General features: G+C 37.9%; 1 protein-coding gene across 12 annotated transcripts in view; it reads left to right on the forward strand.

Moving 5' to 3' along the window:
* mast2 (microtubule associated serine/threonine kinase 2) overlaps nucleotides 1-18885 on the forward strand; it is a 412521-nt gene that overhangs the window by 337767 nt on the left and 55869 nt on the right. For all 12 annotated transcript variants that reach the window (XM_043699133.2, XM_043699131.2, XM_043699132.2 and 9 more), the window contains 4 exons: nucleotides 1896-1971; nucleotides 4857-5066; nucleotides 12767-12868; nucleotides 17701-17833. In XM_043699133.2, the coding sequence (XP_043555068.2) occupies nucleotides 1896-1971; nucleotides 4857-5066; nucleotides 12767-12868; nucleotides 17701-17833 (521 nt within the window). The remainder of the gene's footprint in view (nucleotides 1-1895; nucleotides 1972-4856; nucleotides 5067-12766; nucleotides 12869-17700; nucleotides 17834-18885) is intronic.

Here is an 18885-nt window from a genome sequence, read left to right on the forward strand (position 1 = left end):
ATTGGAGAAAGTGCAAAAAAGGCTTATGAGAGTGGTTCCAGGCTTAAGATCTTCAGTAATGAGGAAATATTTGAAAAGTTGGGACTCTTTTCCTTGAAGAGGAGAAAGTGGAGGGGAGATTTGATAGATGTTTTCATCATAAGGAGTCAGATTGGACTGAGAGAAACTCATAAATGCATCAAGAACCACAGAGAACAGTTTTAAAATGTCTTGCAAAAGAAGCAAAAGCGAGGTGAGGTAAAGGTTTTTCTCACAAATGTCAGGGTATGGAATGCACTACCTGGAAATGTGGTGGAACCAGGATCATCTGAGACATTCAGGAGGGCATTGGATGATTATTTCTATAGGAACAACTTGCAGGATTAGGGGGAATAGTCTAGATATTCGCACTAACTTAAAATGCCCAGAGAGCCAGTACAGACATGATAGGCTGCATATCTTTCTTTTGCACTGTAACAGTTCGATAATGGAGGTATTTAGATATCAAAAAATATACTTGCCTACTCAGTTTAAAACTAGTGACATTCAGTTGAGTTATGATGATTTTAATGCTATCACTTAAGTGCATAAAGAATAAAATAAGCAATCATGATACAAACATGAACATTTTAAAGGGAAACTACTTGTTCCTGTTTTATGTCCGGGTGTCCCAAGTGCCTTCTATTTTGACCATGTAGCTGCACAACGCAAATCATATTAATATAACCTTTTAACTTTTGCAGTAAAACTTGTATATGATCATCATGCGCACAGTACTCTACAAATTTTATACCAATGTTATCAGTTGTAATGCTAAGTATTATTTCATTTGGTGTACACAATTTTTCATGTATCTGTAAATTAGGCAAGGGAAATCCAAATGTCGTTTTGACTTTTTATGTCCCAACAAAGACATAATGCAGTTTCCATTGAGGCAGTGATCTATTGGGATCCACATCATTGAAATTAGCGGATCATACAAAAAGAAGTGGAGAAATAACTTATCACGAAGCTGAGGAAGATGTTATCTTCCCTATCATCACTGTATTTTCTAATTTTGTGTTTTGGAGTATTTGGGTGCATGACCCAATTGAATGCTGCTGTGTGGCCATACATGTACAGTGACTCAAGGACTGACTTGCACTGACTTGAACATGTTGTTGGACTGTGAAGCTCAGTTGGAAAGTTGCCATTTATGCAATGTATAAACATGAAAATATTTTGTGGAATTCCAAGTTATGATAGAAAAAATATATTAAAGTAAAATTTCTTAAGATGAGTTGGAACCAAAACTTAGTTCCCAATGGGACAAAATCCGTTGAAACACAATGATCCAATTTAAATAAAAGAAAACAAAATCTCTTACATGACACTCGTGACACACGCCAGATGAAAATGTCAGCTTTACTCTAAATTGGCTTCATTAAGCCCTGGAAAAAGTACTTAAAAGATTTGTTATAAGTAAACATATGCGTGTCAGTGTATTTAAGGGAACTCTTACCACACTTGTGTAGATCCTGATCATCTGTGCAAACTTGGGCTGGACGTTCTTTTTCTAGAAATTGTTTGTGGTGCTGGCTCGAACATTTGAGATGCACATGCATAATGAAAAGTGAATGGGAACAATGCACCATTATCCTATCTTCCAAAGAGCTACAATTAATTAAAAACTCTGACATTTGCTCGTTATTCAAGAAATTAGCCATGTAATTACATTTCTGATTGAGTAAATGTGATCTGTAAACTTTCTCATAACACAAAGCATTACCTCACTCAATGCCAGATCCAATGAAGCAGCAAATGACTCTAAAATTGCTGCAGTTACTGATGACATTCTGCAATTATTCTAAAAATACATTTAATATAGTTTGTAACTTACACTTTTTGTGTGTGTACTTTTGTTTTCAAAATCACAGCCCTGGACGATCTCCTTGTTTCTATGATAATGAGATAGTAATGATGAACCATGTGTATAAAGAAAGATTTCCAAAGGTAAGTAATGAATTATTTTTCTTTTAAGGGCAACTCATTAATTCAGTGTTTTGCACAAATGCAGCTTATTACACATTCATCTGTGATCAGCAAAGGTAAATCCATAAATGTCTGTTCCCATTCACAATGTGTCAGCATGAACAGAATATTTAGAAAATTCAGTGCATTTCAATGGCACTTGTTACTTTTTTTTATTATGAAGGAGGGGATATCGAGACAGTTTTCACAGATTCTGAAATATTTGGTTATGTGCTAATATGCTACAATAGATCACACTCTCCAACCATTTGTGTTTTAGCCTGATAAGTCAAATTGTCTGGTTGGTCTTTGAATTGTGTCCCTCCTTTTCTTGATCCAAAAAGTACAACTTTTCCTTCTATCTATTCAGGTGAAAGAACTGATAATACTCGAGCTGACATGGAGAATTCTTTTCATCTTCTGTCAGATTTAGTACTACATTTTATTGAGTCATACTTGTCACTGTGCTGTTTCCTGTTAAGATCCGGCTGTTTACAACTGCTACTTTGATCACTAAAGCTTGTGAATGTTGTAGATATAATATTGGATTTGCTTGATCTTTATTCAAAAGGAGAGTCAGCTATTGACTCAACACAGCTACAGCAATTGTTCCTGTTGTTTACTTGCCAAAGTTGTAATACCTTCTTTGAATTTTTCTTCACACTCCTCTTCTGAGAAGACACTTCCCAACTCTCCTAAAGAGCAGTCGTCCTTTTAACTCATTTTTTGCCTCCAGCTAAAGAGCAACAGAAACTAACTTATGTTTATATGTGCATTTCACATAGTAAAATATCTGAAGGTACTTAACGAGAGTGAAATCAATAAAAAGATTTTTGACATCAAGCATCAGAAGATTTTAAAGATCATCCTAAAAGAAGGGAGTCAAGAAAGGTTTAGGGAATTCCAGGGCTCAGAACTGAGACAGCTGAAAGCAGTCACCAGTGCGGAGTGATTAAAGATGTGCGAGCAGTGGATAAACAGAGATCATGAAAATTTGCAGAGAAATGGGTAGGGGCAAAGCCAAGGGGTTTGAAAAAAATGCTGAGGATTTTAAAGTTGATGTATTGTCAGTCTAGGAATAGGGATGGCCAGCTAGTTCAGGGTTGAAGACTGAATCAGATTTGGAGTACTTTGATATATGAAGAGCAGAGTTTTGGATGAGCACAAGTTTATGTATGGTGGGAGTCTCTCCAGGAGAATTTTGGGGTTTTATCAGAATCTGAACTGATGCAGAATCTGAATTGAGTAATATTGCAAATAGTGGAAATAGGGAATCTTGGATGAAGATTAAGAAATTTGGTTGGAGACCCACCATGGGGACAAACCCAATGCCAAGGTTGTGAATGGTTTTGAGATAATTGCCAGGAATGTAAATATAGTCATCTGGGAATGGATACTGGGATGTTATTCAGTTGAAGAAAATTTCAGCTCATCCAATATTGCATATTGAACAAGCTGTGTTAAATTGGAGACAGTGGAATGGGGCCCAATCAATGGACAGTGATTAATCAGTCTGCATCATTTGTACTTAATAGAGAAGCCTTCAAGGAAGAACGATTATGCTGGGAGAGAGTTGTCTATCTAATGAGGTTTAAGGCATTAAAGATGGTGAACCGGGTATGGTTTCAAAGTCAATCTCGGTCAGTTTGGCAAAGCAGTTTTCTTCACTATTATTCTGTACAATCATCATCATTTCTGCCCACAAGACTTTAGTTTGCATTAAGATCTCTAATCATAGTAATTTATTTCCCACTTTCGACAAAATGGATGTTTTTGTTTGAAACAATCCCATGTCCTGTGCCTTTTCTTTGTTTATGTAATCCTAGTCAACCTTTCAATATGCTTTGAAATATAGAAATAGAAATGTACAAGTCACAAAAAAAAACCCATTGCAATCGATACAGCTACTTCCAGTTAGTGGACAGTAGCTTATGTCATGGTACTTGTTTACCCACATTTTGTTCCAGTTTTTTTTCCAAATTAATTTTCAAGAATGTCAAAGCCATCGTTAGGTGCCTTGAGAGAGTGATGCTGGCTCTTTTAGTTGGTAAAAGAGTTGCCACAATCAACTTAATTCATTTATGCCCATTCAGATCTTAAGAAAGATGAACCCTTTCAGTTAATTGTCTGTTATCTGTTTTGGCATTTATTTCAGCTGCAGGTGAGCAATAATATACTTTTGCCAACATCTTCCCCAACTTGAGATGAAATTGATGCTACTATAGTGAGGTCTTCTTTGAACTTTATATTCTTGCTTCTATCTGGCCAAAAACGCTATCCAACACGATCCTTTTCCTCCTATGTCCTGCACAGCCCTAAAATTATGATGCAGCACTTAATTAATCTCACTGTTTCCTGGTGTTTCAGGACTATGTCTTGGCCTTGTTCCCAATGTATTTTTTTAATATTGGTGGCTAAATAAAAAAAATCAGAAGCAGATCAACACTTCTATAAACTAAAACTTGCATCTTTATTTGTCTGTATACATATTCTCGAGATGAGTGTTGTGTTTTTGTCACAGTTACTATGTCCCTGATCTTTCCTTCTGTTTACAACTTTGAACCTTTTAAAGGCTGATTTGTTGCATATGTTCTTCTCAGCCTTGACATAATCAGCCACATGGAAATGCTGTACAACATTGTGCTTTTCCTTCAAAGCAAACATTAATTGTAAAATGTTTCATAATGTCCTAAGGTTGGTGGAAAGAGCTTTGTAACTACATATTCCTCGTTTATGTCTCTGAAAAATGTCTCACAAGACAATACATGCCAATAGTTCCTCTTTAGCAAGTTTTTCATTTTATTTAAAAGTTAGCAGAAAAAGCCAGAAATCTGAGATAAAATATGTGAATCAATTTCACTCAATAGGCCACGGCTCAAATGGAAGAGAACCTCCAAGAATTCATTACATCCAGTGCGCCTGAAAATGTGCTGCCTCTCGCAGATGGGGTACTCAGCTTTATCCACCATCAAGTTATTGAACTGGGAAGGGACTGTCTGGCTAAATCCCGAGATGGCCTCATCACCTCCAGATACTTCTTTGAGCTGCAAGAGAACCTTGAGAAGCTACTGCAAGATGTAAGTCTCTTTTTTGTTTTAATTTACTAATGTGACTACATTATAACTTTACCAAGACTAAGGTGAGCTGGTAAGATGGATACAGAATTGGCAGGTCAAAGAAAACAGAAGGTAGTGGTGGAAGGGTCTTTGTCTGACTGGAGATCTGTGCCCAGTAGTGTTCTGCAAAGATCAATGCTGGGACCCATCTTGTTTGTTATATATATTTGATTTGTGGAGAATATAGGTGGCCTGGTTAGTACGTTTGTGGATTACATAAAGAATGGGAAAGCTGTGGATGATGAGGACAATTGCCAAAGGATTGAGCAAAATATAGATAGGCTGGAGATTTGGGCTGAGAAATGATAGATGAAATTTAAACTGGCCAAATGCAAGGTTTTGGAAGGTATAATGCAGGAGGGAAGGATACAGTACATGACATAACTCTTAGAATCATTAATATGCTGAGGGATCTAGGTATACAGGTTCACAGTTCCCTGAGAATGGCAGCATAAGTTGATAAGGTGGTCAAGAAGGCATATGGCGTGTTTGCCTTCACAGGTATGAAAACTGTCAAGGCATGTTGCAGCTGTATAGAACTTTAATTAGGTCACATTTGAAATATTGCGTACAGTTCTGGTTGCCACACTACTGGAAGGATGTGGAGACTTTGGAGTGTGTATGGAAATGGTTTACCAGGATATTGTCTGATTTGGAGGGCATTAGCAATGAAGAGAAATTAGACAAATTTGGTTTGTTTTCACTTGGATAGCGGAGGCTGAAGGGGGGCAGCATGATAGAAGTTTACAAACTTAAGACAGACGTAGATAGAATGGATAGTCAGAGCCTTTTTCCCAGGGTAGAAATGTCAATTCATCAGGAACATAGGTTTACATAGGTGTAAGTTCAATGGCTTGGGGTAGGTGGATTCAATGGCAACATTTAAAAGGTATCTTGACAAATAAATGAATAGGTAGAGAATAGAGGGATAAGGAAACATGTAAAGGCAAAAGATTTTTAGTTTTGAAAAGTATTATGTGTTGGCTTAGGCTTGGTGGGCTGAAGGGCCTGCTTTTGTGCTGTTATGCTGCTTTGTTCATTGTTCTTTATTGTCTGTTAATATCAAGGCTCATTAAAACTTTTCCTCAGTCACAAGAACTAAATATTATTCAAGTCAAACTGCTACATATGTAAATAAAAAGAAAGAAACCTAAATGCTGGGATCCTGAAAGAAGAATACACTTTCCCTAACCAAAATTTTCCGCTGTCTTTTCCCTTTGCAGATACTATATAATTTCCAGAAATCTTTGTTCTTGTTGCAGATGCAAGCTAATTTTGAAATTGCAACATTGTAAATAAATGCTAATTTCACTCTGCCTAGTTTTTTGCTGAAAACTAGAAATGACCAGTTTGCTTGCTGCCATCCCTTATGCCCACGTTCCATACAGAGGTGGAGGCCAACTTGCATTAGGCAAATATGACCGTTGCTTGTGTGAAAGCCATTTCGGTAAGGCAGTAAGGAAAGTCCGGATCACCAGACCGGTGGCAATTGGGCTGACTATGAGAGACGGTCAGTGACATTTAACACGCAGTGCATCAGAAAACCAAATGAACAGTTCTTTCAATAACTACGTATGTATAAACATATATAGTTATTGAAAAAACTGGGCAGCACAGTGGCTCAGTGGTTAGCACTGCTGACCCGGGTTTGATTCCATCCTCGGACAACTGTCTTTGTGGAGTTTGCACATTCTCCCTGTGTCTGTCTGGATTTCCTCCCACAGTCCAAAGATGTGCAGGTTCGGTGAATTGACCATGCTAAATTGCCCGTAGTGTTAGGTGCATTAGTCAAGGGTAAATATAGGGTAGGGGAACAGGTCTGGGTGGGTCTCTCTTCAGAGAATTGGTGTGGACTTTGTTGGGCTGAAGGGCCTGTTTCCACACTGTAGAGAATCTAATCTAAAAAAAACACATGTGATCCGCGTATGATCTATAAAAGTGTTAGATTAATTACTTTGGGGGCTGGTTGATCTAATCTTCGTGAACTGTGAGCTGACTTATGAATCAAAACTTGGATTGCAGAATGAAATGCAAATTCACCATTCAAGATATCGAGCCAGTAAGACAAAGGCAGAACTAAATTTTGACGATTTATGTTTATCAAAAGCAAATATCTTCAATCGCACAGTTTGGAAAATGTTCATTTTGGCGATCTGTTGTTCTCTTCAATTCTATAAACGGCAATGGGATCCACTTTAATGGTTGAGTTGCTGTCTCCAACTGAAATGATCTGAGTATAAAGCTAACATATTTCTCAACAGTAATCCTGCTTGAAATCCCCTTGGATCACCATTGCTGAGTTGTAATGAGTTTCTCTGCAAATCTTACCTTTGAAATGGTGCTTATGCTTAACTCCCAGAATTTCTTGTAATTCTTTTTGTCCAAAGCATTTATTAGGCAGTTTCAAGTATGGAGTGCAAATATATGACTTAATACAAGTGTTAAAGTTGCCTATGATTTGATATTACATTACAAAGCTCAAAAGTTTGAAACTTACATGAAATTAACTGAACCAGACAACCATTGCCTTTCAACCAGAATCCAAAATACACCTGGGACCAATATCAATGAGCTGAAGCAGTCTATACTGAATAAGTGTCTGCAGGCTGATGCAATGCTCTGCAATACCCCTTTTAGCACAAACTTTAACACCAGCATACCACGGTATTGTTGCTTGCATCAAAGTATAGAGTGCAATTCTGTCAAAGATGTTGCTGTACGCTTTGATGGATGTTGAATTATTTGATTATGACTTCTAACAGTGTGCCTCAACTGGACATCAGAAGTAAGTTTGTATTCTATAAATAATAATCTAAATTCTGCAATCACGTTATAGCCAATTCACACTGAAGAAACACTTGGAGATGGAGAATATGAAACTGTGAAGACTTTTCCGAGTTTGTGGTCTGGTTAACAACACTTTGCATTTATATAGTGGCTTTACCATGTTAGGATATCAGTGCTTCTCAAGAACATTATCAGACAAAAAGTGAGGGACTTACAAGAGCCCAGAATTGGAGGAAGACAGTCCACTGGGGATTACAGGGTGGAGAAGATAACAGAGTGAGAGAGAGTGGAGGTCATGGGAAGATTTGAACACTGCAAGGAGCATTTTAAAAACAGTTTGTTGGATAGCAGTCAGTTGGGCTCACCATGTGATCACAAAACAGGACTTGGTTTGGATGCACAGCATAGTGTGAATGAGCTGAAATTTATTGAGAATCAAAAATGGGAGGTCACCTGTGTGAGCATTAAAAGAGTGAAGTTTGGTTTACCAAAAAGTCGAATTGAGGTTTCAGCAACATGTGAGTTGAAGTAATGGCAAAACCCGGCAGTGTTACTGAGCTGGAAGTAAGTGATATGGATCAGAATGTCATCTCGCAGCTGAATAGAACATTGGCATTGGGAATGTTCGAGTTCAGCCTAAGGCAGTGGCCAGCGAGTAATAACAGTTGTGGTCACGAGGGCTGAAGACAAAAGCTTCAATCTTCCCACTGCAGGTATTTCATCTATAATGTGATGGTTGCATTCTTGTGCATTACAAAAAAATCATGCTTTAGAACCAGTGTTTAAAGTGTTGGTGATGTAATTGCCTTATAGCCAACACATGTTTTAAAAGTTTACGCTTTAGCAACTGTGTCCCAAGTTCATCAATTGCTTTACAGAAAATTTGCGTTAATGAAATGCGCTTTGTAGCAGAAATGACCTGAATTTAATTGGAGGAAATTTTGGCTTATCCAGGACTGAATGTCAATAGTACTGACAACAGTCGTGAGGCAGATTTGGGTGCCATTAGTATACATTTGGAATCTGACATATTTTTGGATGATGGGGCACTTCAGACATAATGATACAATGATAGGAAGGGAACAGTCTTCTAAACACCAGTGCCCAGTTTTTCATACACTGAGTACATGATTAGTCTAAATCATGCATTAAAAATATTATTTCATTACTTATATCTCTAATGATGCCTTTTAGGTTAGGAGAAAATACAGAACCTCAATTGCTTGGTTAAGAATCTCAGTAAATCCACCTTTTATTGCCAAAAGCAAGTGTTAAGGGCCTGTATGGGAAGGAATTTGTTAAGTGTGTACAAAAAAAACTTTCTTATTCAATATGTGGATGCACCTTCTAGAGAGAAGGAGCAATACTTAACCTTCTGTTGGGAAAATCAGGCAGGGCAAGTAACTGAGATGTCATAAATCTATTAGTTTTAAAATAGTTATGGAAAAAGATAGAACTGATTAAAAAATTAAAGTTCTAAATTGAAGTAAGACCGATTTTGACAGTATTAGGCAGGAAATTTCAACAGTTAAATGGGGGAGGCTATTCGCACACAGTTCGGAAATGTGAGGTCTTTAAAAATGAGATAACAAGTTCAGAGATGGTATGTTCCTGTTGGCGTGAAGGGCAAGGCTGGACATTGTAGGGAATGCTGGATGACTGGAGAAATTGAGACTGGTCAAGAAGAAGAAGGAGACATATGTCTGGTGTAGACAGCGAGGATTGTGTGAATCCCGAGAAGAGTATAGGGACAGAGTGAGCATACCTAAGAGGGAAATGAGGAGGGCAAAAAAGGGGACATATGATAGCTTTGGTAAACAGGGTTGAAGAGAATCCAGAGATGTTCTGTAAGGAGATTAAGGGCGAAAGAGTAAGTAGAGAGAGAATAGGTCTTCTTAAAGATCAACATGGCCGCCTATGTGTGGAAGCACTGAAGACGGATGAGATACTAATTGAACAATTACCATCAAAATGTCCTGTGGAGAAGAACATAGAAGCAAGAGAACTTGGGGAAATAAATAATGATATCTTGAAAACAGTTCATACTACATAAGAGGAGGTGCTGAAGGTCTTAAAATGCATGAAGGCAGATAAATCCTCATGGCATGATCAGGTGTTTCCCAGAACTTTGTGGGAAGTTAGGGAAAAGATTGCTAGGCCCCTTGCTAAGATATTTATATCATGAACAGCCACGGGCAAGGTACCAGAAAAATGGAGGTTGGCTAATGTGGTTACATTATTTAAGACTGTAAGGAAAAGCCAGGGAACCATAGACTGGTGAGCCTGATGCCAGTGGTGGATAAATTGTTGAAGGAGGTTCTGAGGGACAGGATTGACTTGCATTTTGAAAGGCAAGGATTGATCAGCAATAGTCAACATGGCTTTCTATGTGGGAAATCATGTCTCACTAACTTGATTGAGTATTTTTGAAGTGACAAAGAAGATTGATGAAGGCAGAGCAGTAGACGTTGTCTGTATGATCTTCAGCAGAATGTCCGATAGGGTTCCGCATGGTAGACTTGGTTAGCAAGGTTAGACCACAAGGGATCCCAGAGAATCTGGCAAATTGGATGCAAAATTGGCTTGAAGGTAGGAGGTACAGGGTTGCTTTTCGGACTGGAGGCCTGTGACTAGTGGTGTACCACAAGGATCAGTGCTGGGTCCACTGATTTTCATGATTTATATAAATGATTTGGATATGAATATAGGAGATATGGTTCATAAGTTTACAGATGACACCATAATAGGTAGTGAAGTGTCAGAGGGTGAGGGGTGAGCTTATAGAGGTTTATAAAATCGTGAGGGACATGGATAGGGTAAATACACAAGGTATTTTCCCTGTAGTGGGGGAGTCCAGTACTAGAGGGCATAGTTTTGGGAGGGGGGGGAAAGATTTGAAAGGGACCTAAGGGGCAATCTTTTCACGCAAAGGGTGGTGCGTGTATGGAATGAGCTGTCATAGGAAGTAGTGGAGGCTGGGACAATTACAACATTTAAAAGGCATCTGGAGGGGTTTATGAGTAGGAAGGGTTTAGAGAGATATGGGCCAAGTGCTCGCAAACGGGACTAGATTTATTTAAGATTCTGGTCAGCATGGATGAGTTGGACTGAAGGGTCTGTTTCCATGCTGTACGTCCCTATGTTTCTATGACTCTAAATGGACAATAAAGAAGATTATCTCAGAGTACAATGGGACCTTGATCAGATGAGTCAACAGGCCATAGAGTGGCAGATGGAGTTTAACTTTGATAAATGTGAAGTGTCGCATTTTGGTAAAGGAAACCAGGGCAGGTCTTATGCACTTAATGGTGGAGTCTTGGGGAGTGTTGCCGAACAAAGAGACCGAGGGGTGCAGGTGCACAGTTCCTCAAAAGTGGAATCCCAGGTAGATAGGGTGCTGAAGAAGGTATTTGGCACAGTTGCCTTCATTGGTCAGAATATTAAGTACAAGAGTTAGGACATCATGTTGCGGCTGCACAGAACATTGTGAAGCCACTTTTAGAATACTACGTACAATTCTAGTTGCCCTCCTATGAGAAGGATGTGGTTAAACTTGTGATGGTGCAGAAAAGATTTGCAAGTACTTTGCTGGCTCTGGAGGGTTTGACTTATAGGGAGAGGCTGAATACACTGGCTTTTTATTCCCTGGAGCATCGGAGGCTGAAGGATGACCTTAGAGGTTTATGGAATGATGAGGGGCATGAATTGGGTGAATAGCCAAGGTCTTTTTTTCCCCAGGATAAGGGAGTCCAAAACTAGAGGGCATAGGTAAAGGTGAGAGGAGAAAGATTTAAAAGGGACTTGAGGATTAATTTGTTCACACAGAGGGTGGTATGTGTATGGAATGAGCTGCCAGAGGAAGTGGTGGATACTGGTACAATTACAACATTTAAAAGGCATCTGGATGTGTATATGAATAGGAAGGGTTTGGAGAGATATAGGCCAAATGCTGGCAAATGAGACAAGGTCAGATTGGGATATTTGGTCAGTACGGACAGGTTGGACTGAAGGGTCTGTTTCTGTACTAGATGACTATGACAAATTCAGAAATAAGATTTGGTTTTGAATTAATTTAAGCATCATTTTGAACAGGACTCTTACTGATATCCTGGTATAAAAAAAACTAAATATTAATTTAAAAGGGAAAAAAATATACATTTTAAAAACTAGCAAGAGTAAAATGTGGAAGCTTTACTGAAATGAAAAAAATTGAATCTGAGCATTCTTTTCAAAAATAAAAGGTGTGCTTTGTGTTTTTCCCCCGTATGAAAAACATTATTATTGCTTTCCATCTGCCTGCTTTGAGTATGTTTAGGATGGAGCATGATAAGAACCTGGAGGGGAGGGGGAATACTGGGTCATTTTAATTTCGTGCTCCAGTGATTACTGGTCGTGACGGATGGTCTTTCAGACAGAGTATGACTTAACTTGGTAAATTGTTCTGCTGATGATTATGTCATTGGGATTCACTGTGTATAGGAATGACATAGGCATTCCTCAGACAAGCATGACATCAACTTCAGATGCTAATGATGCTGTGCTGCTTAACATACAGACAAGAATGAGGTTTTGATATTTAATCCAACATGTTTCAAAAGGGACTTAGTCTGTATGAAAACAACATGTCTAGATTATCTTTTTGGCAAGATAATATCTTGCTGCGAACGTTTGAGCATCAGAGATTGACACGGTTTTTGACAAACACGGTGTTACCAGTTGAGTCCCATTGTTCTTTCTCACTAAAGGTTTTATTTTGAGACCGAGTGCATTGTATGTTGTGTGTATGCATAGCAAAGTTTATTGTTACAGTATTAAGATTTGTGCTAGCTTAGAACATCTCTTATTGAAATGTTAATGTGACTTTTATTTTACAGGCCCATGAACGGTCAGAGAGTTCGGAGGTAACATTTGTGACCCAGCTGGTGAAGAAGCTGATGATTGTTATTGCACGGCCAGCACGACTGCTTGAGTGTCTGGTGAGAATAACCTCTCATGTACTTATTACTTGAATGTCCATCAATAAAATATTAATGCCAATTGAAAAGGTTAATGACTGCTCAATGTCAACCAGATCATTACAGTCAAAAACAGAAATTGCTGGAAAAAGTCAGCAGGTCTGGCACCATCTGTGAAGTGAAATCAGGTCCAGCGACTCTTCTTCAGATCATTACGATCTTGGTTCTTTGTGCATTTAATTGTTTTGTGTTGTAAAATAGTACAATGGAAAAGATTGATTTAAAGTTAATGTAACCATCCTTTAACGTGTGGTTGGGTGATAGTTTGAATGCAGATTGCTTTAATATAGTATGAAATGTACCAGGCTTCCAACTTGCTAAGCTTTCCTTTGAAGCTCATGAAGCAGCTCTTGAATCGAATCTGTTATAAACGAATGTGTCACAGAACGCTGCAGCAATATTTGTTACATTGATCCACCCCAAAGAAGCAATCCTTACTTTGTTGCAGATATGAGTGAGCACGTGAATACAAAGTAAATGTGTTATGTTCAGCTAATGGTGTTTGAGGTTATTGGTAATGGCTTTCAAATGAGCAGGGTTTAAAAAGAAGAATCATGGTATTAACAGAAGGAACATCAAAGATGTAAGTGCTCTATCTATCAGTGATTCACTAGGGATCTCAATATCGAAATTTTGGTCAAGAGTATTTGATCATGCCTCAGTCTAAATATTTGCATCAGATAAATGATTGTCATTCTTACAAAATTAATAGACAAGTCCATTAATCAACTTTCTTTGCTGGTTTGGGTGTTAATTTGATTGCTCAATCGGCTGTGCTTATATTTTCTTTGTTCATCAAAAACAGCAGAGGTGTGACCACTCAAAGTAATTGTTAGCTGACAATTTATTGGCCTGTAAGGGAATGAATGCATGGAGATATGCAAATCACCTTTTAAAACTTTCATTCCAAACATTTTAAAAGAACAAATAATCTTTTGAAATAGTTTGCGTTTCTAAAATAAAATTTTAATTTCTTTAAGAATACACTTTTCCAACTACTATTTAAAATTAAGGTGGCTGCAGATTTTAAAATATCAATCATTAAAAGGGTTAAAAAGATTACCTGATTAGAAAAGAGTTAAGCCTATGGTGAAAGCAGGAATAGAGTACTGAGTTGGAAGATCAGCCCTGATCATATTGAATAGTGGAACAGACTTGAAGGGCAAATGGTCTACTCCTGTTCCTATTTTCCATGTTTCTGTGAAAGAGAAGAGAGATTAATCGTGTATTTTTTAAACTGTAGTTTTCTCTTAATGATATTGAATCATTTATCTGAATAAATATGGTTTACTACAGTAATATTTTTGAAAGCCTTTTTTGAAGCAATAATGTTTCATAATTTGTTGAGACTTTTTGGGCATTTGTCCGTATTTCTATTTAAAAAACAAGTTATATTTGTTGTACCCTGTAGATGGTGGACATTTTATGAGAAGTCAGGAGGTGAGTTAATTTGCATTTGTAGATTTCTGGTCCAGTGAAGTTTCTGGTCAATGGAAACTCCAAATATTTACGTTGGGGATTGAGCTATGGCAATACCAAGTATGCAAGGTTAGGTTCTCTTTTGTTGCAGATGGTTATTGTCTGACACTTGCAGGAAGCCTCAGGACCACAGGACACTTTGGAAACGTCTGTAACTCTGAGTTAAAGTTTAACCTAAGACAGTTTCAATGTACCTACATGAATAGTGGTTGCCCAGGCAGTGTTCGGTAGAAAGATCCTCATATAACACCTGGTTAGCTACACAACTTACACCACCAAGCTATTCCCTGAGCTGACACGGCCTGACTATTGCCCCAGCCTGATGTGACTAGCTCTCACTACCTGACTAACCTTCTAGCCAGACTTGACTTGCCCTCACCACCTGATATGATCGGATGACCCCTCTCCTAGTTGGCCTAACCCACTCGACCACCTGTGCCACCCTCTGTACAACCCTATCCACCTGCTATTATATCACGTTGCACCCCTGCCAATGTACTACCCTAACCTCGCTGCTTTGCCCACATTACCACTGCCACATTACCACTCCTTCAATGCTTCCACCCCATCTACCTCACCCACCCTTCCACCCCACTTAATTCATTCACCTACCTATTCATTCGTATACCCATTCACCAACATGCTGAAAAGTTTAAACACTTACTGGAATATCCAGAATAGAGCGCGGACATGGTGTCAGCGCTGTTACTCTTCAGTGCTTTCTTTCTGGATTTCTGGGCTGAGGAGTTTCTTCGGGATCCTGGATTACAAGTTCATCAGAAAAGTCCTGTCTTGTAAAAGGAATCGTCTTCTGTCTGATCATTGTCAGACAAAGTAACTCCAATACTGAATGAAAGATTGGGCCCCAGTGTTCTGGTGTGAGATTAGTCTCCATTTAGGTAGAAGATGAGAACACTGCAGTAGAGTTCGAGGAAGATAAAAAGTGGTTTAGATGCTTTATTGGGAGTTTTGATGGAACAGGAAAGGAAAATTCAGAGGTTTAGTGTTTGTTGGAACTTTAATAATAAAAAAAAGAATGAGGAAGGTTACAGTGAGAGAAGAGTTTGATAAGAGGTTACAGATGAGAGGAACAGAATTTTATTCATCTCTCTCATGGATGGTTTTATCAGAGGGATGTTGGTAAGATAGTGGCAAGTTTCAGACAATTAAGCAAAGTGTTTACCCCAAATGAGATAGATTACCATTATTTGTATTTGATCTGATTATTGAAACTACAGTTGTCTGTAAATCATGTTCAATTGCTATTGTGTGCTGCAAGATGTTCTCCAAAGTTGTATCACAGATGGTGGAAAGGGGAACTTTGGAAGAGACAGAAACCAGCTATTGTTACTCAGAAACAGTACTACTTAAGATTCTTTCTCACTATTTAGCAATGAATGTCAGTTGTGCAATAATATGCTATCAATTAAAAAGAAAATCATTTTGGACTCAAAACAGTAACTCTCTGCTTTTATATCCACAGAAACTGCTAGACTTGCTGAGGTTTTCTGGCACTTTGTTTTTTCTTTAATATGATTTTAAACTTCTCTTTTATGATGATGAAAAAAATGCACTGAAATTGACATTTCTTGTCCTGGTTTCTGAACACGGAGATTATGAATTTTAGAAGGCCTTATACTTAACACAAGCTAGTGATTTTTAAAACAAAATATTCATTTGAAAAGTCCAGTTTATTGGAGAAAGTGCTTGTCATTAATTCTTACTTAAAAATTACTGCTGAACCTTTACAGCGACTTGGCAAGATAAGGACATATCTAGTGCATATGGTAATAGCTTGCATATTTTCAGAATAATAGAATTTCAAAATGACTGTTTCATTACACGATATATAGAGAGTCTCTAGTTTCTATTTTCTAGGTAAAAACAATGACTGCAGATGCTGGAAACCAGATTCTGGATTAGTGGTGCTGGAAGAGCACAGCAGTTCAGGCAGCATCTGAGGAGCAGTAAAATCGACCCTTCGGGCAAAAGCCCTGAAGGCTGTCTGCCTTTATTCCACTAATCCAGCTTCTATTTTCTGCCAACTGGTTATAACACACAATTTACACTTTACTAAATCTATTAATTATTTTGTATTTGCGAGAATTAACAAACTGCCAATGGCTTTGAATTGTTCAGGTCATAGTTCATGGTTCAGTGCAATCAAAAAAAAGTAATAGGTTTATTACCAACATAGTCATATCTTTTTGTTGTTAACACTCAAGTTCGCAGTGTACCTCATTATTTTAGAACAGATGTAATTAAGCACATCTTTAAGTTAAATAGCATATAAATGCTGAAGCTTACTTTAGGTGAACACTGTTTTAGTCAAAGCCTAATGCTTGCTATTGAGGTTTACTGAGGCCAGGTTGTAACCTGCAGGACTCTTATAGAGAAATCAGGAAGCCTGAATGTATGTGACACACTGCACCACATTTACTGAGATGAATGGCCTGGACTTTCTGATGGTCATATAATTAATTCTTCAAGAGAGATGGGATCCTGTGGAATCCTGACGTAGCAGACTCTGGCAGATTTGCTCAGAATATTAAAGATTCTGATAGTAAATTCCCCTTCTCCTGGAACCATCTGAAAGTATGCATTTAAATTGGAGAATGGGATAGTTCAGCTGTAGTTAATAATTGCCCAGAAGTTAGATCATTAAAAACCTAGTGCAACTCCTTGGCGACCGATTGCACCCCAACTTGCCACAGGCAGCACCAATGACACTTTTCCCACAGAAAGACCCGTTACACTCCTGGAACCTTACCTGACAGCAGCCCAAGAACAGACACACTACTTCATTTGTTCAGGACTCAGCATTCCCTCCTCCTCTCCCATCCCTTGATTGATGGGAGTCAACTATCCCCACCCCACAACCACCACCATCACCACCACTGCAGATGGCACTTTTGGCTTTCCCAGAGAAACAATTGATTTCCCAAAATCTGTAATTTTCAGAGATGTAGATCCTGTAACTGTAGATTGTACAGTAAATGTTTTCTTCAGGATTCCATTTTTGATATTTAAAGCATATTAAGTTGTTACAATCCAAAACAAAAATGCAAACCATTTACTTTAATCATGTTAGTAACTAAAATAGCTATGTTTGTGCCTTGAGTACATAATTTACACATTGTAACATCAAATGGTACAACATGTCACATGCTGGTTGGGTTTCTGTTCTCAAGAATGTCTGCAGAAAACGCAGAACAATAAGGAGAGAAAACAAATAGTGCCAGGATGACTTCATTTGCTATCATTATTTTTGATTCAAATTAAAATGTTGATAGAGCTGGGTTTTGTGTTTACAGGAATTTGATCCTGAGGAATTCTATCATTTGTTGGAAGCAGCTGAAGGCCATGCCAAAGAAGGGCAAGGAATCAAGACTGATATTCCTCGTTACATCATCAGCCAGCTGGGGCTCACCAGGGATCCCTTGGAGGGTAGGGGATTTTACAGAAAATACAAAAATACTGATCTAGAAAAAGCAGCTTTCCTGTGGAGGTCTGCAGATCATCCATTAAAATGCTTGTTAGAACAATTTTCGGACTGAATGTGGGTGACAGTAAGAACAGATTAAAATCAAATATGGTGCTGTTAATATTTACATATTTAATAAGAATATATAAAAGTACAAAACCTGTGAATGTAGTTTGATGTATTTTAGGCTGTCTAAGTAGCAGAGTTCTAGGTTTGAAATGTTCATATTCTGGCTAAATATGTAAAACAACATCTCATCTCAAAATGTTCAGTTTGTTAGTTCTCCTACTATTTTATCCTGACCTTTATTTTATACATTTATATATTCATCACCTACCCAGCATTTTTGGTTCTGGCAATATTTAGTTGTTTTCTCTTCATTTCTGAAGGTTGAAGGTGTGACAATGTTTCAGAGGTGCTCATGTCCATGGAGAAAGCCTTTTACCTATAAAATAATACAATATTTAAACAGCAATTGAATGTGATAAATCTATCTCCATGAAATTCTTATTCTCTTTCGCTGGAAGGAGGCAAGCATAATCCAACCATTGAAGCACATTGATGGTATCTCACAATTTTGTCCAATATTCTCAACAAACTTGGAAATAATGCAAAGGTTGCATTTATTCTTGCTGTCGACGCTTTAAGTTGGTCTTAGCTAAGTGACATTTGAATAACTATGTAAATTCTGTAAATTCCTTTCCCAAAATCTGTACTCTTCAAAGATGTTTTAGATTGACGCTTATAACTTCGAGTTAGTTGCATTATAGTACAGTATCAGACTTAGCTGTTCACTTTATTAAAGTTTACATATTTGAAGTTATTTTGGGAAAGGTTATTCACTTTCATGTATTATCAAGGAGCTTTGGATAAATAGTCATATAAAGGAGTTTCATTTTAGACAATAGTTACGGTAATTTCGAGAACATAAGACAAAAGAGTAGGGTATACATATTGGGAAACCGAAATTGATGTTTTTCTGAGCTGACCTATCCAAGTAATGCGTCCTTCTTTA

This window comes from Chiloscyllium plagiosum, unplaced genomic scaffold, assembly GCF_037043375.1.
Source record: "Chiloscyllium plagiosum isolate Xiang-an unplaced genomic scaffold, Cpla_swu_hap1 HiC_scaffold_9, whole genome shotgun sequence".
Lineage (NCBI taxonomy): Eukaryota > Metazoa > Chordata > Chondrichthyes > Orectolobiformes > Hemiscylliidae > Chiloscyllium > Chiloscyllium plagiosum.